Raw genomic sequence first — 25,612 nt, 5'->3', positions numbered from 1 at the left:
CTCACACTGTTTGGTACTTTGTATTCGACACAGACTTTATTGTGAACAATCTGCAGCACAGATTGGCTCCACTGTGGCCACCAGGACTCCCCACAGCTGGGCCTCAGTGGCCATCTTTGCTTTTGGTTTCTTCCCGACTGTGGGGACTGATACAGTCGCCTTTTATATGCTTTCATCATTGGAAACCATGTTTTAGGAAATGAAAAGAAAAAGAAAAAGCCCTGCATCACAGATTCTCCCCCTGCTGAGAGACAGAATATTTTTAAATACAGGAAAATTCAAGCTGGACAGTTTCACAGTAGATTGCATGAATAAAAAACAAAAACAAAACTGGTTCCAGTATTTAAGACGAATAAACAAAAACATAAAATTTAAGAGCAAGTAAGATAGTCTGCCAGAAACAGAAGCATTAAAACATGTGTTTTGTGCATTTTATTCCCCCATTGACTTACACACGCACCCCCCGTCCTCCCCCGTCCCCAGAGAATAAATCTCAATGACTTACTTTGAACTTTCTAATGTCAGAGAAACAACAAGGAAATCATGGCTTATTTATTCCCTTTTTAATAGCACAAAAAATTTATTAAAAAGAAAATAATAACAGCTTCAAAGTCTTTTTGCTCTTCACGACCCCATCTTTAAACACCACCCAACCACGAATGTCATCTTAAACGTGACAGACGGCTATCAGAGGACAACTGTGACAGCATTTTTAATGTTTCCTGAACAGAGAGCTGCAGACACTGTACAACAAACCAGTATTTTAGCTTTCTGACACACCTTTACTTGTCTCACACACACACACACACACACACACACACACACACACACACACACACACACACACACACACACAAAAAAAACCAGACAAAAAGAGAAGGGATTAAATGTTCCAGTATGGCAACATCGGAAGATCCCCAAACCAGCTTGCTCAAAATCGCACGCTGTTGTTTGAATGCCAATAATTACACCTCTGCTTTTCCTGCTATGAGAAGCCTGTGAAAAACCTCAGCTGGCTTCCTGCTCCAAGCACCACTGGGTCTGCATAACTCTGCACTGTGATGTAATAAGACCATGTGAATTACACACAGTTTGCAGTTTAAAAAGAAGTCTCACACATGCATCTGTCTGATCTCTCAGGCTGTAAAACTGTCCCTGTTTTATTGCTTACTATTTATTAACCCAAGTTACAGTATCAGCAACCATCCTGGAAAACATTTTAAAAGAATAACAAAATAGCAGCAAGTGGACCATAAACCTCGTCAGCAGGCATCTGTGACAAAGCCTGAGGTCATCGTAACCGGAGAAGTTTAGGCACTGTCAAAGAGGAAGGGCTACATATTTCCTCCCCCCATTCATTCACTTTTGGCTGTGGTTTTACAGCTGTGAGGTCTCTTAAGGTGCTTCCAGTCTGCCTCGCTCTCACAGCGCTGGACGCTGCTGAAGAACTTCTTGATGAGAGCCTTGGCCTCTGCTTTCACTGTGGACCCAGAGGCTGGAGTTAAAGAGGACCAGCACACAAAGCAAACTGCAAGTTAGAAATTTCCCATGCACCCTTTACCTTGGCCTTTCCCCCTGCTCCTTCCCTCTGTAAGAAGGTGAGACAGGTAGCGAGCGAAAGACTTAAACAGCTCCTGCGAAATAAAGAAAGAATTTTAATCATTCTGCTTTTAATCGCAAACCTACTTTTTTTTTTTTTTTTTACAAACACAGCACTCGCTCACCTTTGTGGCAAACTTTCCCTGAGTGTAAAAAGGGTCCAGGTAGCGGACCACGATATCAGCTGCTTCCTTAAGTGTTACAGGCTTGGGCGAGTCAGTGGCTGGGTGCAGGGCTCTCTCCTGCACGTTGGGGTTGAAGGTTACTCTCCTGCTGCTCTCATTCCCGGGCCGGCTGCGCTTCGCCGGAGGGGGAGACTCCGTCATGGTTTTCATGTCATCTGTCACCTGGACACACATGTCATGATTGTTCACAAGCATAAAGTCAGATTCAGGACTCCAGGCAGAACTGAAATCTATGGTTTGGCCTGCCAAAGACTCCAATCTGGATATCTTTGGAAAATGTATAGGATGGTATAAATTTTAGAATTTTAACTGTATTTTCATATGTTTAATGGCTTTCCCCACATGGTCCTAAGAGATATCTCTAAGAGATAAACCATTAAATAACAGAGTATTACTGTTCCTTCACAACATACTAGAGAAATTTATGATTTTTACAGATGGTTCACAGAACAGATATATTTAAAAATATAGGGGATTAAATGTGTGGCTAAACATCTTTACACTATCAGAAAGGAGTTTCACTGGGCCGCCCACTTAAGATCAAAGTGATCTGTACGTGGCCCACGATGTAAAATGAGTTTGACATCCCTTCTTTACAACATGGACTTTAATGAGGAGTTTTCTATTAAAACTAATATCTATCCCCATCATGCTGATGCTCAGTCTGTTATAGAAAAGAGAAATTATGCTGAACAAAAACGAGACTTTGGATTTAGATTGTGTGGATTGTAGAAAGAGGCTAAATGTGTTTTTCTATACTGATAATTCAATATTGTCTGAAGCTATGCAGGAAATTATAAGGAAAACTGAAGAGTGACAGATTTCGACCCACTCCTGCATACTTCAGGTGCTTTGTCGAACACGCTATTTGGTATTTCGTAAAAGTTGCTAAAGCTCCACTGATTGAATAACTGACAAGCTCAAAACCTCTGGCATTAACATCAGCACAGAAACTGTGCGCCAGGAGCTTCATGTCATGAGTTTCCATGAGTTGCTCGAGCAGTTGCTGAATGTGTAGGTGGCCCAGTTCTTTTGTCCATACAGTGAATGCTAAAATTGTATGCCAACTGACTTCCTGTGGAAAAACCCCAATCTGAGTGTAAGACAGATTATCATGCTCAAACTCTAATCTCTTAAAACTTTACTTTGTCTTATTTTGTCTTTATACATTTGTCCAAAAGTCTTATTTTTGGACAAACTTATAAAGCCTTTGGAGCACTTCATCTAGCGTCAAACTGCTGAGCGGAAAGACTTGTTTCAAGAAGGACTTTTGTGGGTGTACAGACACCTACCCCGGGAATTTCACTTGTGTTAACCTCTTCTTCACTTGGTTTAAGTTCTTCTTCGTCTTTGTTTTGTCTGTGGGAGAACAGGGGGAAGAAAAAGCAGTTAAAAGTCAATAAAAGGCTTTTTTCCGCTATTTCTGATCAAATTAAGAATCAAATACTCTGTGATGGACGTCAGGTCCTGCTCAGATGTCTCTTGAACTGGTTCTGCAATATCAGCTCCGTCCTCCTCGTCATCATCAGGTATAACAATTATCTCAGATTTGCTTTCTACGAGGATCACATCCTCAGTCTCTGACTGTGCAGCACTGCTCTCTCCTTCTGACGCAGCAGGTGAGTGTGGTTCCTGGTTGATGTATTCCTGGGAGATGGAAGCTGGAGCGGGAGATAAAGTGGCTTCGGGCTCCCTCGGCATCTCCTCCTCATCCTGGCTTTTCTCTGGAGTATGTTTCTTCATGAAAAAATGAGAAATGTTGTGGGAACTCTTTGCTGCTTCCGCCAGCTTCTGCTGCTTCTTGCTCATGGCTCTGCCTCCTTTAGTCGGGCTGCTCAGAGAGGTCGTGACGGCATTTGCTTTGGCTTTGATGGGCGATGATGCATCTGTGTTGGCTTCTTTTCCCTGCATAATGGTTTCTCCTGAGTAGCCATTGAAAAATCCGCCGCTTGTCCTACCTTTGTTAGCCCCTGTTTCCAACATGGAGGGGTTTATTAAATCCTTAGCAGTTATGAAGGGGTTAGAAGAGCCCCGTTGGCCTGCCCCTACCCTCTTACGCTTCAGCTGGGGGGGAAAGAAAACATGTTTTCCTCTGAATACTCTGCAGCCACAAAAACCTCCAGTTTTCCTTTAAAAAATAAAAAAAAAATAAAAATCTGGGAAAGTAGAAAAGCAATGTTACCGAGTACACCTCAGATGCCAGCGTGAACCCCTGCGGCTCATCAGAAAACGAGGATGAAGAGGAGGATCCAGCCTCTTTGAGTTCTGTTTCTCTGGAATCGCTGCCGCTGCTGCTCCTAGCACCTTCTGCTTTATCTCGACCTGCTGAAGCAGGTGCCGCTTTCTTCATCTCTGTTACCTTGACAGAATAATAGAGCTAAGCATAAACATTTCCCTCTATATGGCAATGAGACATTAACAAAAAGCCTGCACTTACCTTCTTTAGCACCACAGCTTTGTACAAGTTAGAGGACTTGCTGTTTCTGAAGACCTCGTGTTCAATATCCACCGCCAAGGACAGACTGTCAGAGCTGAGAGACAAATGCCGACACTTTGAGAAAAGTTAGTTATATGTATTTTTTTATTTTTTTTTGCAGTATTTTTATGTTTGAGGAAAAATGTTTAAAAAAAAAAAAATCTGAATGAATCTAGATAAGTACTTGAGTGCATCTTCTGCCCCCTGCTGGCCTTGAAGTGCCTCCTGCAGGAGGTACAGGCAGTGCTCTCTGGCCTGAAATACAATATGAATCTTATTAACGCCTTGGAAAACGCTCACTTTCTGCTTTTACTGTACAAAATGTCAAACACCAACGAGCCACAGCCTTTTAAGCTGCTGCGTTTTGGGTTTTTTAACGCTGCTTTTCTCATCACATGGCCTGAGTCGCTGAAGGACGTGTTCATAAATGCAGCAGATATGAGGAATGTGTGCGTAGTGTTCAAGTTTTGTCTTGTACCTTTACACTGAGCTTGGGAATTCTCTGGCTGCTGGCCTCTCTAAGCGGGCAGTTGATATCTACACAGCAGAATAACACCGGTTACAAAACAGGACAGAGAGAGTTATTCACAATCATTTTTACTGTTCGTGTTACACGTTACCTGGAGGAACAAACTCTTCCCTCTGACTGCTGTCGTTACCCTAAATAAACACGAGCACAGGCAGAAGGGAAGCCTTCAGTATTCACACGTGTATTAAAGCCAGAACATAGAAGACAACAGTGAGCATTTATTATATACGGCTTTGGGACCACGACGCAATTTTTTGTTGTTTTGCCTCTGTACACATCACATCACTGAATGTGCAGACTTTCTCATTTAATTCAAGGGGTTATCAAATAATTCTGCATTAACTGTTTATTAAAATGAACTGGAGAAACTAATCTACACTCAACAAAAATATAAACGCAACACCTTTGTTACTGCTCCCATTCCCCATGGGATGGACGTAGAGACCTAAAATTCATTCCAGATACACAATATAACCATCCCTCCCAAACAGTGGTCACAAATCAGTCCAAATGTGTGGTAGTGGGCACATCTGCCATATTGAGATAATCCATCCCACCTCACAGGTGTGCCACATCAGGATGCTGATCTGACATCATGAGTAGTGCACAGGTGTACCTCAGACTGCCCACAACAAAAGGCCACCCTGGAATGTGCAGTTTTTTGCACTATTGGGGGTCTGGGGACCCAGAACCGGTCAGTATCTGGTGTGACCACCATTTGCCTCATGCAGTGCAACACATCGTCGCATGGAGTCTATCAGATTGTCAATTGTGGCCTGTGGAATGTTGGTCCACTCCACTTCAATGGCTGTGCGAGGTTGTTGGATATTCGTGGGAACTGGTACACGCTGTCGTATACGCCGGTCAAGCACATCCCGAACATGCTCAATGGGTGACATGTCCGGTGAGTATGCTGGCCATGCAAGAACTGGGACATTCTCAGCTGCCATCTGCCCTGAACAATGTGAACCATGATTCATCCGTGAAGCGCACACCTCTCCAACGTGCCAGACGCCATCGAATGTGAGCATTTGCCCACACAAGTCTGTTACGGCGACGAGCTGGAGTCAGGTCAAGACCCCGATGAGGACGACGGGCATGCAGTTGAGCATCCCTGAGACGGTTTCTGACAGTTTGTGCAGAAATTGTTTGGTTGTGCAAACCAATTGTTCCAGCAGCTGTCTGGGTGGCTGGTCTCAGACGATCTTGGAGGTGAACCTGCTGGATGTGGAGGTCCTGGGCTGGTGTGGTTACACGAGGTCTGCGGTTGTGAGGCTGGTTGGATGTGCTGCCATATTCTCTGAAACGCCTGTGGAGACGGCTTATGGTTGAGAAATGAACATTCAATGCACGGGCGACAGATCTGGTTGACATTCCTGCTGTCAGCATGCCAATTGCACGCTCCCTCATTGCTTGTGGCATCTGTGGCATTTTGCTGTGAGACAAAACTGCACATTCCAGGGTGGCCTTTTGTTGTGGGCAGTCTGAGGTACACCTGTGCACTACTCATGATGTCAGATCAGCATCCTGATGTGGCACACCTGTGAGGTGGGATGGATTATCTCAATATAGCAGATGTGCCCACTACCACACATTTGGACTGATTTGTGACCACTGTTTGGGAGGGATGGTTATATTGTGTATCTGGAATGAATTTTAGGTCTCTACGTCCATCCCATGGGGAATGGGAGCAGTAACAAAGGTGTTGCGTTTATATTTTTGTTGAGTGTAGATTGTTTTTAATACTTGGATGAAGCGTAGACTGCCGTTTCCCCCCTTGAGCTGCTTGGCCTGGACTTCATCCACCTTCAGTTGCTTCTTGTTTGTGAGTCTCTTTGCATTTAGCTTTGTATTTAATAACTTTAAAGCATGCTCTGTTGGTTAGAGATCAGCTGACTGGCTTGGCAATTGAAGAATCTTCCATTTCTTCTCCTTCAGAAACTCTTGAGTTGCTTTGTGTCATTTTCCATTTGTGCTGTGAAGCTCTGATCAGTTTTGCAGCATTTTTCTGAATCTGAGCAGAGAGTATAGGCCTGTGCACATCCATCAGCAGTCACCATCATCAATAAAAGCTAGTGATCTATATCCGCTGGCAGCCACACATGCCCATCTATATCACTGCCTCCGCCATGTTTGACAGGTGATGTGGTATGCTTCTAATCACGAGCCGTTTCTCTCCATCTCCAGATTTCTCTCAGCGCTGAACTGTTTTCAGGCTCTTTTGGATATTTTGTGATCTAGCCTTTCTGTTTCCATTCATCGAGCAATCTCCATTTTAGACGTTGTTAATGATGACTGTTAAGGACTTTTTTTTTTTTTTTTTTGACATTTTAAGGATGTTTTTCATAACCATAGAAATAATTCTGTCATCATCCACGTTTTTCAGGCGTTTTGATGTTGCTGAGCTGGTCAGTGCATTCAGCATTTTTAAGAAAGAACATGACTGTGTGATTGGCCACTCTCTCTCTCTGATAGTTACTTTGTTTTTTCAGTCTAATGATGCCTCCCTCACTTGCTCCAGCGTGTCTTTGGAGCTCACATTCACAGTTCCCGTGAACACTTGGAATCCACCTCTGATATTCTTCTGCTTAACATTTCATGAAAATAACACAAAGACGGATAACGGGGGACTGTGTGTACAAATGTCTGTAGCTTCCAAACAGCTAATGCGACAGTTTTGTAAAAACTTTCAGAGTTAAAGCTGAAAGTTGGCACTTCAATCGCATCATGATGGCTTGATTTAATATCCACCACAATTAACAACATTTTATCATCGTCCAAAAGCCTGTGCATCTGTAGTTGAAGTGCAGAATGTCTCTTTAATGTGTAAAGAAAGAAAGATAAAAGAACCATAGTTTTAAGCTAGCAACATTTAAATGAAGCTCTGAGCAACGAAGCCCTGAGGCATCAATAACCTCCATAACTCTCCACACACTATAATGACTTGTTTGTTCTTCCTGCTCAGTTTCTACTTTTTTTAAATAATCATGGCATTCCTGCTTTTTATGCTATGTTATAAACAGTTTGGCCAACCTCCTCTTGGACCTGATGAGGAATACTTTAGTTCAAATGTTGTAAAAATTCCACTGAACATGTGGGAGCCATTTAGCAAAAGCAGCATTTACAGGGCCTGATAGCCCCAGATGGCTTACAGATGTGCAGAGGCACAACACAAACACTCTGGAGATGCTGTCCTTACATTTAGAAATAACGTATATATTTTGCCCAAAGAGTATGAGCTGATTTTCTCTATTTCTTTTTTTGTGGTAATCACCTTCCGCATGCTCATCTGCTTCTTGAAAAGCTCAGAAAACTCCTTCTTCCTCTTAAAAGGATCATCTTCACTATAACCTTCCCCTTCATCATACCTGCGAAGCAAAACATCGGTGTTAACCTACAGGATCAACCATCAAGTCATAAATGCAAGCGGGACATTTCACACAACATCACTAAAAATCGTCCTGCCTTTCAAAGCCGTAACCCTTCTTTCCTCCTCCATAAGTGTCCGACTGGAACCCGAACGCTCCCTTGGGCTCGCTGCTCTGAGCCGCACCGATCTTGGTGCTGAGCGTGGCCGCTCTCTCCAGCTGCGCTCGCACCAACTTGGGGTTACGGCAGTAGTCGCAGGCCCCCGCGCAGTTCGGCGCCGTGTTGCCAAAAAACTTTGAGATGGTGGCATGGCGGCAACTGGTGGCAGGACGAGAAAAGAGCTACCGTTGAACAGACGAGTTAAAGAAAACACACTCTGCAGTTTGCAGTTGCAAAAAGGCATTATCTCATCTTTCTGATAATGTTTTAGAAACAATATTGATCTTTTAGTTGTTGTGTAACCACCACATCAATCCCCATAATCAATACTTTTGTTATGAAATAGGTCAAGCGCCACTCTTTGTCCCATGAAAAACACAACGCAGTTGCATCAACACTAACCCTAACTAACTGTTATCGACGGATATGAAGGATGGATGCAGAGGCACAAAGTCTGGATTTGGAAACAGTCGTTCAGCGTTGTTTTCTTACAATTTCAAGGTTTTTGAAAAAAATAAATAAATACTATTAATGTCTGACAGCAGGTCACCCGCTTCCTCTGCAGCATGTTTCTGTTCACAATCCCTGCTTTAGACGGGATTTTCTTTTCAGAAAAAAGGTCTCTTGTATCACACTATCATATCCAGCATTACGCAACGGCCAGTATTCTCTCACACACACACACACACACACACACCAGCACTTGGGAAACAGCCCATTAGACGAGTCATTTCAGCAACATACCAGCTACCTTGCTAGAAGTGGAAATGCTGCCACCTTCCCTTTCATGAAACAAAGAGAAGCACTAGAAGAGGTGGGGAACGACAGAGAGGCAAACAAAGCTCTGTGAAGCAGGACTATCAAAGAGAAAACAGCCTTTGAGGCAGACAAAGAAAAGTAAGACACAGCAGTAACTACTCTGTATGTGCGCGTATGAGACAGCCACAAATCAAAAAACCAAAGAAAACAAACAAAGGGAGCAACAAGAAGCCTGGAAGAGGGGAAGAGATGAGAAGACTCAAAGCGACTGAGGAGTCAGAGCAGCGTGAAAGAGGGCAGAAGAGCGCCGGATGAAATTTGTTATCGTCTACTTTCCCCCCCTCACGTGCAGTTTGTCATCAGTGACAGTGGAATTAACCCTCTTAACTATATCTCAACCTCCACCGCTAATCTCAGGCTCGCCCGAGCACCACTCCTCCTCCGGATGACGTCCCCACAAACAAATTAGCACGCAGCCTAAAGCAAAGGCACTCAGCTGGCAGCTCCGTCAGGGGAAAGAAGAGAATGACACGTTTCCGACCGACTCCTAATTGCCAACTGGTTTTGCGATTTCTGACAGTTTAGGCTCGGCCAAGTTTCACAAAAAAACCAAAAAAAACCCCCAAACTAAACAAACAAACAAAGAAACGACAAGAAGTTTCCGATCAGCAGGTAAGTGCTTTTAAATGTTTCTGTGCGAGCGCAGCGTGAGAAAAACAATTCAAGCAGACGAATGTGTAAAATGTGTTTAAAAATAGAGAATTTCTCAGAGTCACATGCATGTGATCTGTAAATACTGTTCATCGTTTTAACGAACATACAGTCAGCTCCAAAATCTGTTATTAATCAGCATCGCGTTCCACACAAGCTCACGGTCTCAGGTAGGAACAGCCCGCATGGTTGGAAAATCAATCCTTCCTTTTCTCCTGACTTACACTTTCATACTAGGATTTTTAAAAAATAGCATGAAAATATTTTGTAGCATTAATTTCCCACATCACTGTGTGTAGCATAGCTATAATACATGTGGCCCATTTAAGCTGTTTTTATAAAAGTACTGAGTTAGCTCTGTGGCTTTTTTCCAGTGAGCAGAGCAGATATGTATTACTGGATTTTACTGGAAACAACACATTACACTTATACACAGTTAAAGCAATGCAGCACAACCTTTCCCCACATTTAAATTTTCGAAGCCAGGAAGGACAAGTTAGCTTGTGATCATGCAAATCTTCCCCCGATCTCATCCTGGTTTTGAGTATATGTGATACAGGTTTCTGACAAGGAACACGAGACACATACACTTGCATAAATTACACAGTGCAGGTTTACAGATCCTGTGGGTGGAGTTGATCCCTGATCTGATCTGTCACCAGCTCGGCCACTGAGAACAAAGAAAGCTGTGAAACCTGGCTAAGGTATGCCACAGTATCCTGATTTCTAACAGTGTACTTTGGATAGTATTACCACCTTATCCACACTTCTGGAACCAGGATGTTTACATCCAGAATACTCAAAAGCATGTGATCAGAAGGAGGATACACTACCATAACTCCTCTGAATTATCAAGACGTCATGTTGACCCCCAAGTTTCCAGGCTTTGTCCTCAGTGCCAGTGTAATAACTCATATTGTAGTTATTTTCAATAGTTTTTATCCTTTTATGCTTCATACTGCAAGTGTTAGTTACAAAGAACTCTCAAAACTAGAAATGCCACACGCTGTCACACCCATTCCAGCAATTCAGCACCAGCTCAATGACTTGCCACCCTACCACCGCCCATTGCACACACTGAAGTGTCTGCAGAGCCGTCTGATTAACACATTTATCACAGAGAAGGGCCTCGTTCTGTTCCTCTTGTTAACTCAACCCATATGTGAATCAGCCCGTCTGTTTACCATACTCTCGTAAACAGAGCAGCTTCTCTATTAATCGAAGGTCGGCGGTTCGATCCCCACCTCTTACAGCCTGCATGACAGAGCAGAATATTGTTCCTCCAGAACACTTTTAAACCCGGTTGGATTAAAATTGTTCAGGCACAGAAAAAGCACCAGTGCATTTACCGCTTTCTATCAGACACACGTTTCTTCTCGGGCAGTGAGATTCCTGCCTTCTCATGACAACCCGCCCACTAAACCACAGGCTGAAAAACTGCTTAGCTCTGACATGTAAATAGCAATTCCACCTCGCCCCACTCACAGTGTCACCAGTGAGCAACAGGAGAAATACCTAGATTGCAAGGGAAATAAAAGAGGTGCTGTATACCTGTCTTCACTAGGATGGATGCCAGAGAACAGACGCTGAACCTCCTTGGCAGAATCTGGGTCAAGCTTCAAGGTCTGCCCAATGCCAACCCCATAGAGCTGGGAGCTTTCTTCGTCCTGCTAACTTTTATTCGTGAGTTTTTGGTCGATATGTTTTTTTCCCCCACATTGCTTGTTCATCAATAAGCTGGTCATGACATTGTTTATTTGCTGCTCTCCCACAGTTGTAGTCCTGCTCATCACAGTGGTGACCTGCGCGAGCTTCTGCTGCGGCTGCTGCAGCTGCTGCTGTCGCAAGAGGAAGCTAAAGGGTCCCGACCTTTGAGCAAAAACAGACACAACTGCAAGCTCTCCACACAGCGAGTCCTGATCGTGTTTTAGAAACACACACACACACAAGAATTGTACAGGGTGCATGCTGTGCAGCACTAAAGAACCTCAACCCTTGGACAACAAAACACCTGCCAAACACCGTAAAGGATGTCCTGCAACGCTGCCAAACACACCTGCTCGAGTCAACAGGCTTTCAGGAGAGTCCACATTCCTTGGAGCATCACTGCACTCCCAACAGCGATCCCTGAGGACAGGGCAGGGCCAACTCCAGCTGTGTGTGAATCAGGCAGAAACTTCTTGGACCATACAGGACTGAACACGTGTATGAAACTAACTTTAGGCAAACGGTGAGAAATGACTGGGAATGCCCGAGTGGATTGTTTTTTCTCAGAGCTTTCTAAACATAATGATGTGTCACTCTAAAGTAATGAGAACTGGCAGTCAGACTTCTGAGTTAGTCAAGAGCCTCAAGCAGGAAGCAGCTTTCAAAGGATGGTAAGAGAGGAAATCTGCCCTCTGCTGTCCAGAAACAGAAATGCACTCTTTATCTAAAACTGCACGTTACATACTGTGGAACAGGTGAAGGCGTTATGTTATGATGTAATGCTTTAAGCCTGCACTTATTGTCAGTTATGCTTTGATCTGTATGTAAATAATAATAAAAATAACAATAATTATAACCTGTCACCGCATGTGTGAATCCTTTACTTACCCTTCTTGTTCACAAAAAGACACCATGGCTTCAAAGTCAGTCATTGCGGTTTTGTCAGTGTCCTTTGCAAAGCCCCGTTTTTCCTGCAGACACATTTAAACACATATAAAAACTGTGCAGCAAAGAGCTTTCCATCCTGCTCTGCTGCTAATCTGACCTGCTTTCTTGCCACTTCCTGCCGAATGAGGAAATTAATTTGCTCCTTATCTCTCGGGGAGTAGTATGTGCGACAGGCGGAGGGCAGGCCATCTCTCCCCGCTCGCCCAGACTCTTGGTAGTAGCTGGCCAGAGACTTAGCGAGGTTCCAGTGAGCTACAAATCTGCAGAAACATTTGAATACACAATGGCAGGAAAAAAAAAAAAAAAAAAAAAACTAGATACAAGAAGAATGCGAGTGATAACTGTGCATTTGCAGCCTCACCTGACATTGGCCTTATCTACTCCCATGCCAAAGCTGATGGTAGCCACAATAACCAGCACTTTCCCCTGCATCCACTCATTCTGTACCCCTGTCCGATCTGTTGCCTTCAAGCCTACAAAAGTAGAGCTCAAACACTCAATTTTACACATCCTATACACAGATCAGGCATAACATCATGACCAGCTGCCTAATATTGTGCTCATTCTGCTTTTGCTGCCAAAAAACAGCCCTGACCCATCGAGGTATGGGACTCCGTTAGACCCAGAAAGGTGTGCTGTGGTGTTGGGCACCAAGATGTTAGCAGCAGATATTTTAAGTCCTGTAAGTTGCGAGGTTGGGCCTCCGTGGATTGGACTTGTTTGTCCAGCACATCCTTGGGCAAGACACTTCACCCGTTACCTACTTGTGGTGGTCAGAGGGCCCGGTGGGAGGCAGCCTCGCCTCTGTCAGTGCGCCCCAGGGCAGCTGTGGCGGCTGTAGCTTGCCATCACTAGTGTGTGAATGTGTGTGTGAATGGGTGGATGACTGAACATGTAAAGCGCTATACAAATACAGGCCATTTACCATTCAAACAGGCCACAGCCATCAGAGAATACAAGTCCCATGAAGGGGTTAACATAGTCTGAAGCAATGCTTAGGTAGTTGGTACAAGTCAAAGTAACCCAAAGTCACCCAAGGGATCCCAGCAGAACATTGCCCAAAGCACAACACTGCCTCTGCCAGCTCACCTTCTTCCTATAGTGCATCCTGGTATCCTGTTCCCCAGGTAACTAAGCATCTGACCATCCACAAAAAATGTGATTCAGACCAGGCCACCTTCTTCCATTGCTCTCTGGTCCAGCAATTTGAGCTACAGTAGCTAATCTCTTGGATAGCCAGCCTTCATTACCCCCGGTTCACCACTGCTCCTTTCTTGGAACACTTTTCATAGATACTGACAACTGCATCTAGGAACGCCGCACAAGAGATGTAGTTTTGGTGATGCTCTGATCCAGTCCTTTCCTGCTAACACATGAACTTTGAGGACAAAATGCTCTCTAATATTTCCCACCCACTATGAGGTGCCACAATGAAGGATTAATGAGTGTTATTCCCTTTACCTGTCTGTGCTCATAATCTTATGCCTGATCAGTTTATATAGATGTAAAAAAACAAAACAAAAAAAAAAAGGAGGTAAAAAAAAAAAAAAGGAGGTAAAAAATAAAATAAAATAATTTTACCTGCATGATACGGCTTAGCTACGACTCCAAGCTTCGTCAGCTGGTGAGCTACCGTCTCACAACCTTCTCTGGTCCGACAGTACACAATCCCACATCCCTGTTTACGAACATCAGACAGTTTGATTAAGCCAGAGTTTGCATGAAAGAAAATGGCAAAGAGTGTTATTCCTCCACTCTAGGCAACAAAATCAGTTGTATTCACACAAGAAAATGCTGTGTGAGCTCAATCAAGCCGTTAATAACAACAGAAATGTTATAAAACAGAGAAAAGGCACACAAACAATCCTGAAATAAAATTTAACAAAAAGTCATTCTAGAAGTAAAACATACAGCTGCTAAAATGCTTCAATAATTAAAAACTTGTTCTGTTTTTTTATTTTTTTATTTTATTTTTTTATTTTATTATTATTATTTTTTTTTTTTAATGTAAATGGCAAAGTCGTTTAAACCTTTTTATAAGTGATGCTTAAGGATGGGAATTGATAGGAAATCAACCACTTTAAAGAACTCTACCAATTCTGCCACAATAAGTATTCAAATATCCATCCAGAATTAAACTAGAAGCTAACTGTTGGGTACCAAAAGCATCTGGTCAACATGCAACTTGCTAAGGGACATTTAATCTAATCTAATTATAGGGGTTGTATCTATTTATGGAGCCTGTATCTACACTTTCGACACTGTGTGGATCAGAGAAAATCCCAAGTCAATTATTTTGCACCCAATTCTTGTTTTTTAAAGTCACATACAATCATTCCCCAATGCAAAAAGAACAGTTTAAAAAAAAAGTAATTAAAAGCTCAGAATTTGCATGACATTCATGCCCATGATGAGTATTTTTAAACTTGTGGCCAAAAATGTAAACCCCTTAGGCAAACTGTCGCTACTCTATCTGAATATTTCTGTTTGTAAAAAGGATAACACATGACAGCCTACAGTCTACAAACCTGTCCGTTAGATCCACCTCCAAGTGATAATGTTTTCTTAATGAAGGCACAAAGGTGGACGTATGGGTTTGGCAGCAGCTCCCTGAAAATCACATCATAGTGCAAGTTACTCCGGAAGACGGGTGTAAGAAAAGAAAGCGGCGAGGACAGCCTCAGGGACTGAATGATGTCCTCCTGTACATTCTTGGGTGCTGTTGCTGTTAAGGCCAAACAGGGAACTCCTTGCAATCGAGCCCGCAGTTCACCCAGCTTGAGGTAGTCTGGTCGGAAATCATGGCCCCACTGCGAGACGCAGTGAGCCTCATCCACAGCCAGGTAAGACAGCAAGCCACGGGAGCACAGGTCCATCAGGCAGGGCTGGAACGCGGGCGAGGCCACCATCTCTGGAGTGATGTAGAGAAGCTTTAGCTTCGGGTTGCTGTTCCCCAGGTCGGCCAGGATCAACCGGCGCTCACTCACTGGGAGCTTAGAGTTGATGGAGCAGGCAGGGATGTTTAACTCCTTCAAGTGATCCACTTGGTCCTGGATAGAAACACGAACAGGGGTTAAAGCAAACCTGATACTGCAAAACTTATTCGAAGGTTTTGGATTGGAGCTCAGGAGCTAGAGACAGACGCTAACCTGAATGAGAGCGATTAACGGGGATATAACCAGAGTAATGCCCTCAGCAAGCACTGCAGGCAGCTGGTAGCAGAGCGACTTTCCTGCTCCAGTAGGCATGCACACAAACACATCCCTGTCACCTGCAGGAAGACCACAGAGACCACCGTGTTACACATTATTCTGTCTCTCACTGTCTGTGAAAACCAACTGAACCTCACATTCAAAACTAAAGACAAACAGCAGTTATGTTAGCTTGCTAACGTTCATCTAACAGAGAGGCAGACAGGAAAAATGAGCCGACTTACCTCTTTGGACTGCTTTAACAACATCTTCCTGCAGTTTAGACCTGAAGGTGTCGAACCCAAAGTGGGTTTTTAAGGCCTGTTTTAAATTTGTTGTCATCGTTTGACTACCTGCTGGGAACTCATATAAATCTTCTTAGGCATCGTCGCGCAGTGATTGCGTCATCACGGGCGCGTAAAACACAAAAAAAATGTAAAGAAATATTTTGTTTGTTTGCTTCTTTTAACGGCGTTAAATTCAGTTTGAATATATTTGTTATAGAATTATTTGATTTAATTTTTTTGATTAAAATTGTATGCGTTATTTTGTATCTGCATTTTGTCATGGTGAAAGAGTTAGAGTTCTGTGATTGGTCCCGCTGATACGCCTTTCAGCTTCTATCGATAACAAATAAGTCCTGAATTTCCTAAAAATAAATAAATAAATAAATAAATAAGGACCTTTAAACCATACAAACGTCACATGCAAATTATGGAAAAATTCTGTAGTTGTACTGAAGAGGATTAGTATGGAAGAGGATTATGGCCACTGGGGGGAAAAAGTGGGCACATGTTTTTTTGTTTTTCTTCTTCTTTTCCAGAATTCTGAGAAAAAAAGTCTGAATTCTATGGAAAATTAAAGGTCAGAATTCAAACTTTTTTCTCAGAATTTTCTTTTTTTTCCCTCAGAATTCTGACTTTTTTTCCCTCTGAATTATTTTCAAAATTCTGACTGTAATCTCAGAATTCTGACTTTTTTCTCAGAATTTTCTTTTTTTTCCCCCTCAGAATTCTGAAAATAATTCTGATGAAAAAGTCAGAGTTCTGAGATTAAGGTCAGAATTCTGAGAAAAGAAAGTCAGTCAAAAAATGAGGGAAAAAGAAAAGAACTATTTTCAGAATTCTGACTTTTTCCTCAGAACTCTGGAATAGAAGAAAAAAGACGTGCCCACTTTTTTCTGGTGGCCCTAATCCTCTTCCGTACATTTACATTGTTTAGGATCATCGTCATGTTGAAAAATGAAGCCACTACCAATCAAATGTTTTCAAGGTTTTGTTGCATCATAGATTATAATGTAATCTAGTTCTTTTTTTCAGTTTTTTTTTCTTTCTGCTTTTAATTTTATCAATCTTGATTAGATCCCCAACACTGCTAGCTAAAATAGAGCCCCAAAACATGACAGGGCCTCCACCATTTTGCAGATGGCTGTAGACACTCACTATTGTATTTCTCTCCTGACTTCTCCCATACATATTGACAACAATTTCAACCAAATACTTCAAACTCACATTCATCACTCTATAAGACCTGTTGTCACAGACTTTCAATCCAGTTCTTTTGTCATTTGGAATGGCTCAGCCTTTTCCCTTAACTTAGATGTGCTAAGTTTTCTGCTAATAGCTTTTTGGGAACCTCCTTGTTGGTGAAAAAATACTAATCCATGCCCGTCAAATAAAAGAAAGGATAATAAATTCAAACTTGTGCACTCAATTCTTGTTTTTTACAGTCATTCAAAACATATGCCGTACAATCATTGCACTCTGGAAAAAGGACAGTTCAAAGAAATAATAAGAAATCCAAAATTAACACGACATTCATGCCAATGATGAGTGTATAAATTGTATATAACTGTATATATTTTAAATACATTACCAAACAGAATATCAGCAGTATCAATAAAGACATGAAGCATCAAGACATAGATTTGGTTTATTTATTATTCACACGAGTGCATTTTATTGCTGGATTAATAATGCACAATACATCACATTAACACTATAGGTTTCTCTTGAAAGAAGATGACGGCATTTCATTAGATGGCATTTCATGACGTATGTGAGCAAAAGGGTTGCACTATAACTCTGTAGTGAGAAAATGGAAGCAACAATCACATTAAAGCAGCAGCATAGAGAGTGGTCACAGAGTGAAGCTATTCAGTAGCACATTTAAGGTCTTTTGCAACCTCCCTGTGATTTGGGATTGTTATACTTCACTATGATGTCTACTGATGTTTTTTTTAAAGGAAATGCCCACGGAGGGAAACTCAACCCCACATGCAAGATGTGGAGCACAGACACTGGGTTTTGGCTGCTGGAGACCTGATAACCAGATCCTTGATGATCTCCACTGTGCCAAACAGTGGGAAAAGCTTCTCATCGAAGCTCTCGTTGTAGGTGTAAATGTGGAAATGTTTGTCCACATCATAGAAGGACAGCTGGTTGTTGTCATAGTCGAGGTAGACGCCCACCTTGCGGGGGATGAGGCCGGGTGGCAGCGCGGTGAATGGCACCGTCAGCGCCTTAAGCTCAGTGCCCCTCTCCAGCCGCAAGGTCAGGTACCCCGTATCTGTGTTCAGCGACTTAAAACCTTTCCTCAGGGCCGACTCTTTAGCAACGCCCAGCCGCCAGTCGCGCTCTCCCACTTCCACCTCCCAGTAGTGGCGACCAGTGCCGTAGCCCTCCGTTCCAACGGCACACCACCAACCGTCAAAACGCTGGTGGTAGTTGGGAATATCTTTTCTCTCAAAGCCACAGCGCATCCTTTTCTCATCAGTAGAGATGAGCAGATCAGGGTTGGCCGTGTCCAGATCCAGGGTCACCTCCACTAGAGGGGAAATGTGAAGAGGTTTAAATTACAAAACAGGTTGAGCAAAGATTATATGGGGAAAAAAAGCTGATTAAATATTTAATTTTGTACCTGCAGCATCTGCAATCCAATCCCACACTGCCAAAAAAAAGGGAAAATAAAAGTAAGTGGATCTAATAGTGTAAATGCACCAGCATGGGAATAGTAATGTGTGATTCGTGGTCTACAGTATCTCACCTGGTTGAGGGATGTAGGATATGGCACCTGGAAAAAGAGAATGATAAACTCATAAGAGGGTAAATATTTCCAAAGAAACAACCAAAGTCAGCTTGAGTTACGATTTACAAACCGATCTTCTGAGTCTTCTGTTTCCACAGAAGCCACTGCTGTGGGATGGTGTCCTGTAGGAACAAACAACAAAGAGGCCTCATTGATGAACTGCAGCGAGTCATGCAAGCTGTAAAGTTTGACCTGTGGATTACAGAAAGAACTTCTACCTTGTCAGGCCGCTGTAACATTAAAGTCCACATAAGCAGCTCCATGGCGGTCAGCAGATTGGGAGCACGGCCCCAGCGCCAGGCGGACTGCACGTCCTCCAGATTCTTCACCACTGGTTCTCCGGGCCACACACTTTGCTGCAGAATGATCAATGTCAATAAAAAACAATGAGCAAACTTATTTTTTGTTTTGAAGGAAATATTAGTTGTATGTCTGAACCTCCCACCTCAGGCTGGGCTCTTATATCCTTGATCCATTCGAGAATAACAGCTTTGGCCTGCTGCAGGTCCTTCTCACTCGTCACATCGGGCTGTTTGCCCTCATTCATCTCTGGCCAGCCATCAGTCTGCATGGGTCTCATCTGCACAGAGAAAAACACACATTTATTAAATATACCTCTATACCTAAAAGACGTGTAGTTCTACTGTGACTATTAATTTTCTGCAGGAATCTGATGTTTCCTTTTAGGTCATCTGACTGTCCACATGTTCACAATTCATAAGATTTGATCAGATTTGGTCAGGTTTTAATTCAGCTTACTTCTTCCAAAGTCTGCTCAAGGTCACATTTGTCATTTTATGGGCACATTTCCATTTTCTCAGCATAACCTTCATGCACACTACTTACACTCTCACCAATATTCAATTCAACCCTTTCAGCAAAGTCATTAACACAAGGTTCCCAGTGCATGCATACAATAATAAAGTGAGAACTTCCTGGAATGCCAAATCATGTGATAGCTTGAACTATCGCTCTGTCACACGTTGTATCTTTTTAGATTGTAACGACCATGATCTTACTGATCATCCTATTAGCTGGCCATTCAACTACTAGACTTGTAGTCAAGACCGCCTAAACCAAGACCAAGGCAATACCAAGACCAGAGGGCATCGAGACCAAGACAAGACCAAGACCAAGTCAGACAGAGTCAAGACCAAGACAAAGTCGAGACGAGTCCAAGACCGAGACTAAAAAGTCTTTAAACTGCAGCCAGATGCTGGTTCGTTTACAGGTGTCAGGCATATTTATGTGTTTTTGCGATGCACTCGCACAGCCCTCCTCACCGCTGTCTACTGTCTCACTCACTTACTGAGAGGACAGACGCACGCTCCACTTGACTGCCGCGTCTCTCACCCTCTCTGTTTGTCACATAATGATATTATCCTATATCCTTGCATGTGATTGGCCACAATATGGAGGGATTGGAGCATAGCTGGGCCACTGTGTGAAAGCTGACCAGCGAAAGGAAATTAAGGAAATTAAGTGAGGAGCCGGCTCTCGCTCAATGGGAGTCGACTCTTCTGATTCACTACAAAGCACTCTGTAAGCACAGCTCTTAGAGCTGATGCTTTTGCGTATGAAACATTATCGAACGTTACGTTGTGTGTCATGGATACTGTTGACTCCAAATCTCCCGACCACTATGTCGATCTGAGAGAGCAAGACCGAGACAGCAAGACCAAGACGAGACCGAGGGATCCGAGACCAAGACCACATAAAAGTGGTCTCGAGACATCCAACTCTATCAACTACCCATTCATTCATTCCTGTCCAGATCTATTAGAAAGGCATAGTTGAGGCTAACATCAGTAGTATGGTCAATGCTATGACATACTGACATGTAAATATATTTTCAAGCTTTTTAAGGCAATGATTACTGCTGGTTACTGTATGTAGTCATGATACTTCTGAGCTCAAATTTCTCATTTGCTGTTTGTAGAGAACTTGTAGAAAGTACAAAAGGTGGACATAGCTACGGCGACTTTCTGAAGTGGTGAGCGATTTCACCGGCACCATCTTGGTATCAAAAAACTGAATGTAAAGACAGATCAACCTGTGACACCACTTGCTTGCTGGCTAATTGCTTGCAACTGACAACTCACTGCCAGTGAATGAGCTGATAATACCGCAGATAATCCTGCTTCCTAAAACATGATTTAACCAAGACTTTCAAGACAGAAATCTTCCCATAGACTTCTATTGAGGTTTTGCAATCATTATGGATGTGCAAAAATCATGCTGACAGTGTAGGACCACTAAAGTCCCAGTAACACAGTACTAGAGACCTGGTCATGAGGGGGAAATTATTACATGAAAATGACTGCTAAAGCCCCATTAGCAAAGTCTTACAGACTAATCAGTGACCCCCTAGCAACCACGTGTTACTTTGGGGAAAATGTGTATTCCTCAACTGGTTGGCAAAACCTCCTTGTGACTGCTGCAGTGGTAGTTTGGATGAAAGTAAGTGACTTAAGTAAGGCTACAGTAAGGCTGTAGGGAAACTGTAAAAGTGTGACACAAACCAGAAGTGTCAGCCTTACTATCACTAAGCTAGTGGTTAGCAAATATTTGTAGACAAGCATGTAAAACCGCAGGCAACTCTAGTCTGCTAGCTCAAGCAATCACTGCAAGGTTTTGGGGAAGTCTCTTCTTTGCATGATTGTATCAGGTCCAATATGTTGGACAAGTCTCACACAATATGCACATGGCTGGCACATGGTGTCAAGTGGGAGACTTCAATAGGACTCAGTCTTTTTGCAAACACAGCTATCGCCATCTGGTGGCCTTCACTTAGAATGCAAGTTCCACTTCCACATTGACTTTATTTTTTCAGAAGCTACATTCATCTTTACTGTCTGTGGTTGAACTAGAATAATTTGTCCTGCATATGACTGTTTGCGACCATCCTTGACTCCACAGTGTATTTGAATTATCATTGGCTTGTGCAATACAGCCAATCAATGGCAAAACAATAGTATATCACTTCCCACACAAATGATGCTTCGGTACTTTTCAGTTAAACACCTTGCTTTCCAGCATGGAGGCCCACTGTAGGATGAAGGCCCTGCAGAGAGGAGTTGGCCAGATGTCATTTTGGTTCCAGATGTGCTCCAGCATTGCTGATCTCTGCAAGGGTAAAATGGAGAGAAAAACAGTGGATTGATGAAGACTGCTAATTATTTCAGAGTTTAATAATTCCTTCATTAGGCTGTAAACAACAGTGATGATCAGCGTCACTTTTGGCATTAAGAGAAAACTGTTACAATGACACTATCCCATTCATCCTGAAAGCGCACACTAAGACAGTGAGGGAATGCAAGCATCAGTTCAGGTTCACAAGACGTTTTTACCTGACACACTCGGCCGATGTCTCTAGCCAGCTCCACAACGAACAACTGGTCCTCATCCAGAGGCTCCCTCTTCTCTTTCTTTGCCCTCTTGTGCGAATCCTGCGAGGAAAATACAAGTAAAGGATTTTCCGTGAGAAAATGCTGGAGTAAAGACGAGTGTTCGAGCCACAAAGAAAGACATTTAGACAGCATTAGTGCTGGTTCACAAGGGCTTTAGAAAGTAATAAGGCCAACTGGGAAAGGGGGCGGTCACTTAGCCTAATCAAAATGCACATCGGGGCTCTGATCCTGTCAGCAGAAAAAAAAAAGCCTCTGTCTCATTTCATCTCATCAACTCCCTGCATAGAGTAACCCCCCTTTTTACTTACATTAAGCCAAACACCAACACCAAACAGGTAAGATTATAAAAAAAATGTATTATGTCAGCTGTCTACCTGAGTATAAACGTGACCTCCTGCCAGGGGCCACGTTTGAACATTAAACACACAATATTTTTATTAGAGTGTACAGAAATGGGTTACCTTGATCTTGGCCGTCAGGTTTTTGGCCGGCTCCACCATGAAGTGAAAACACTGCATCATTTTGGCTGGCCTGTCCTAACATGACACACAAAACACACAAAAAATTTAGCTTTAGCAAACTACCCATTCATTCATTCCTGTCCAGACCATGTGTCATCCTGACAAGCAGCATTACGTGGTAATGAAGCATTTAAGCACAATCTGCTACATCTCAGAAATCTGATGGCAACTCCATGGCGGTAAAAACAGCAGTGAGTTATCTCACTGCTGCTCCTCAAACCCCTAAGGACTTGTTATTGTCCTTGGTGTCTTCTAGGAGGTGAATGCTGAAGTGGAAAATGGGCAATGTTTAGTTCCAAAACACTGGGAGGTCAAGTAAATCAGTAAATACATGATGATGATGGAAACATCACACGGCCTTTTGGAGATCAGAACATAACAATAACAGTAAAAGGTGAGGGATGCAGCGGTGGAGTTTTGGCAAGTTATATAAAGGATCAACAAAGTTAATGACGTCATAGATGCCACACGCATGCAGAGCACAAAGTCTTTAAGAAGGTCATCGAGCAGAAGCAGAGAACAGCAGTGATTATTAACTTGAGCAGCAGTAACGCGATAAAAACAAGCAGTCTGAGGCAGGAAAGGCCCAGATTTTCTGTCTCCCTGCCTTATTTACTCTGTATGTCACTCACTCTGGCCTTTTTCTCTCCCTCATCATCTGCAGAAGAATACAGTGTGAGCTCAGTCTGTGTCTGGTTGGCACTGCATCAATTATCATGACCAGACAAAACTGGTTCTCAGGCTGAGCAGGACGTACAAAAACCCCCCCACAACAAAACACAACACAATGCAATTAATAAAGCCTGTATTTGCATGCAATATCACCCCTTGTTTCATGTGAATAAACTGTGTTTCTGTAGCGCTGGTTAGGCCCACTTTCATATACAAAACTAAGCTGCACCACTCAGGAATCTACCAACAACACGCACCTGTACATACACGTCAATGCTGCGTCACACAGGAAAACAACAACAGAAATCACAACACATAAAATCAAATGAAAGACTCAATTTTTTTAGACGACACGTCTAACGATGGGGAAGTGCTCGCTTTGTATTAATGCTGTGGGAAAGCATGACCATGCAGCTTTTGCAGAGTGAGAGCGGCCCAGTTCGCAGGCAGCTGATGACTGCGCAGGAGGTAAACACAAATCTGCTGAGTGACTTTGCGGCAGATTTGCATCACATGTGCAAAGATGCCTCTTTGCAGACGTTGCAGACTGATTTTTACCACCAATGTCCACACAACAACATGACAGGTTCATGCATTTATAGCGTTGTTGTCCTATAATTCGTCCCCTGCAGTGCGTCCTGCGAAACAGCGCGGTTAGTAATAAGGCGCCAGCTGACCTGCAGCTTACCGGGATCCGCGGAGTTTTGTTGAAGCTCTTCGGTTTTCCTCTTGCCTCTTTCTTTAAGCGAGATGCTGCCGGGTCTAAAAGTGTCTGGTTTCTGTTCTGCAGTCTGTGTCTGACCTTGTTTACATACCAGACTGACAGTCGGCTGCTCGTGCAGTTTCGTTTTTTTCCGTGAGTGACGAAAGCGGCTCATTAATGGGCAGAGCTCGCGACCATCTTGGTAAGGTAACAGTATTTTATGCTGTCTTAAAGAGGCAAATCTGTAGTTTGGATTCAAGTTTTAAAAATGCGACTGTTTCACTTGTGTATTTACATTTTCTTCTATATGGCTTGCACTGCAGCAAATCAGTTTATGCCACTGGATTTATTTTACATGCACAGGTTCATTCAGCGCACACAGACTAACTAAATCTGATAAACCTGATATCATTTCTGCTATTAAGGGCACACTTGCAAGACTTGAAGCGCAGATATATTAGATTTAATCCTTGCATACTGGAAGTTCACTGTCATCTCAGCATCAGCTTAAACTGCTGCCTCTGATTATACATGTATCACCGTAACATTTGATTTACTGTGTAACGGCTGTCTATTGTTAAAAAGGCACATTATATTGTCAAAAGTTTGCCTCGTCTGCCCTCACACGCAAATGAACTTGAGTGACATCCCGTTCCTAATCCATAAAGTTTAATATGGATTTACAGCCTCGACTCTTCTGGGAAGACTTTCCACAAGGTTTAGAAGTGTTTATGGGAATTTTTGAACATTCTCCCAGAAGAACATTTGTGAGGTAAGACACTGATGTTGGACGAGATGGGCCTGGCTCGCAGTCTCCACTCTAATTTCCCCCAAAGGTTTTCTCTCAGGTTGGGGTCAGGACTGCGCAGACCAAGTTCTTCCACACCAAATTCGCTCATCCATGTCTTTATAGATGTTACTTTGTGCACTGGTGTGCAGTCATGTTTCACTGGAACTAAGGGCCTGAAGCCCAACTGCTGAAAAACAATCCCAGAACATAATCCCCACTCCACCAAACCTTTTTTTAAAAAATTTTTTATTTAACCCTTATTTATACAGGTTGTCCCATTGAAACTCAATGTCTCATTTACAAGGCAGATCTGTTCCGGACAAACATTAAAATTACAACAATACAAGAAATAATAAAATAGCTAAATTTATCTAATTCACACAGTCATATCAAATACAACAACAAGTTCCCAGTGATGATTTCACAAAAACATTTGCATGTCTTTTGAAGTCTGCAAGTGAAATCAGTTGATTGATTGATACTTTACATTTAGTACAATGAAGCCGGACAAATAGTGTTGTCCTTTCAAACCCAGACTTGTCCATCAGAATGCCAAATGGGGAAGCATGATTCGTCACTCCAGAGAACACACCTCCACCGCTCTAGAGTCCAGTGACGGCATGCTTTACACCACTGCACCTGACACTTTGCATTGTGTTTGGTAATGTAAGGCTTTGTTGCAGCTGCTCAGCCATGGAAACCCATTCCATGAAGCTCTCTGCACACCGATCTTGAGCTAACCTGAAGGCCACGTGAAGTTTGGATGTCTGTGACTGACTCTGTAGAAAGTTGGCGA

The 25,612-nt window shown here is 42.9% G+C and overlaps 2 protein-coding genes and 1 long non-coding RNA gene across 6 annotated transcripts; 1 reads left to right on the top strand and 2 right to left on the bottom strand.

Moving 5' to 3' along the window:
- Positions 1–14: 14 nt before the first annotated feature.
- Positions 15–16,055, bottom strand: recql5 (RecQ helicase-like 5). Its single transcript, XM_026165368.1, has 19 exons — positions 15,879–16,055; positions 15,592–15,713; positions 14,971–15,492; positions 14,024–14,120; positions 12,804–12,915; positions 12,540–12,702; positions 12,383–12,465; positions 8,255–8,476; positions 8,064–8,157; positions 4,881–4,920; positions 4,739–4,797; positions 4,445–4,515; positions 4,222–4,315; positions 3,967–4,143; positions 3,232–3,848; positions 3,077–3,143; positions 1,725–1,946; positions 1,562–1,634; positions 15–1,480 (listed from the first exon to the last, which is right to left on the bottom strand). Exons 1-19 carry the CDS (start codon positions 15,973–15,975, stop codon positions 1,356–1,358), a joined length of 3,057 nt encoding a protein of 1,018 aa, XP_026021153.1. The 5' UTR covers positions 15,976–16,055; the 3' UTR covers positions 15–1,355.
- Positions 8,489–12,355, top strand: LOC113021034 (uncharacterized). Its single transcript, XR_003272255.1, has 3 exons — positions 8,489–9,748; positions 11,352–11,470; positions 11,562–12,355. It is a non-coding gene; the product is annotated as an uncharacterized LOC113021034 (long non-coding RNA).
- Positions 16,056–17,547: 1,492 nt separating the features above from the next.
- Positions 17,548–24,216, bottom strand: LOC113021009 (butyrophilin subfamily 3 member A3). Of its 4 annotated transcripts, none has more exons than XM_026165377.1 (10): positions 24,001–24,216; positions 22,592–22,666; positions 22,071–22,169; positions 21,745–21,846; positions 19,166–19,300; positions 18,939–19,076; positions 18,791–18,842; positions 18,679–18,705; positions 18,553–18,579; positions 17,548–18,459 (listed from the first exon to the last, which is right to left on the bottom strand). In XM_026165377.1, exons 1-10 carry the CDS (start codon positions 24,199–24,201, stop codon positions 17,900–17,902), a joined length of 1,416 nt encoding a protein of 471 aa, XP_026021162.1. In that variant the 5' UTR covers positions 24,202–24,216; the 3' UTR covers positions 17,548–17,899. The 4 variants fall into 4 exon arrangements, with proteins under 4 accessions (XP_026021162.1, XP_026021164.1, XP_026021163.1 ...); XM_026165379.1 differs by having other exon boundaries at positions 22,592–22,661; positions 24,012–24,074; XM_026165378.1 differs by having other exon boundaries at positions 24,012–24,068.
- Positions 24,217–25,612: the final 1,396 nt, after the last annotated feature.

The sequence above is a fragment of the Astatotilapia calliptera genome, chromosome 4 (genome assembly GCF_900246225.1).
Source record: "Astatotilapia calliptera chromosome 4, fAstCal1.2, whole genome shotgun sequence".
Classification (NCBI taxonomy): Eukaryota; Metazoa; Chordata; class Actinopteri; order Cichliformes; family Cichlidae; genus Astatotilapia; species Astatotilapia calliptera.
Note: the sequence above shows the minus strand (reverse complement) of the source record. Positions and strands in the feature narration are given on the sequence as shown.

What these genes read in the sequence shown, in the direction of transcription:
- LOC113021009 (XM_026165377.1), bottom strand. Translation starts at nt 24,201, where the DNA reads ATGAGCCGCTTTCGTCACTCACGGAAAAAAACGAAACTGCACGAGCAG. An exon ending in CCTCCATGCTGGAAAGCAAG is followed by an intron (nt 19,301 to 21,744) that starts GTGTTTAACTGA and finishes TTCTCTGTGCAG; the next exon opens with ATGAGACCCATGCAGACTGA. An exon ending in ATATAAGAGCCCAGCCTGAG is followed by an intron (nt 19,077 to 19,165) that starts GTGGGAGGTTCA and finishes ATCATTCTGCAG; the next exon opens with CAAAGTGTGTGGCCCGGAGA.
- recql5 (XM_026165368.1), bottom strand. Translation starts at nt 15,975, where the DNA reads ATGACAACAAATTTAAAACAGGCCTTAAAAACCCACTTTGGGTTCGAC. An exon ending in AAGGGTTACGGCTTTGAAAG is followed by an intron (nt 8,158 to 8,254) that starts GCAGGACGATTT and finishes TTTGCTTCGCAG; the next exon opens with GTATGATGAAGGGGAAGGTT. An exon ending in GACCTGACGTCCATCACAGA is followed by an intron (nt 3,144 to 3,231) that starts GTATTTGATTCT and finishes GTTCTCCCACAG; the next exon opens with ACAAAACAAAGACGAAGAAG.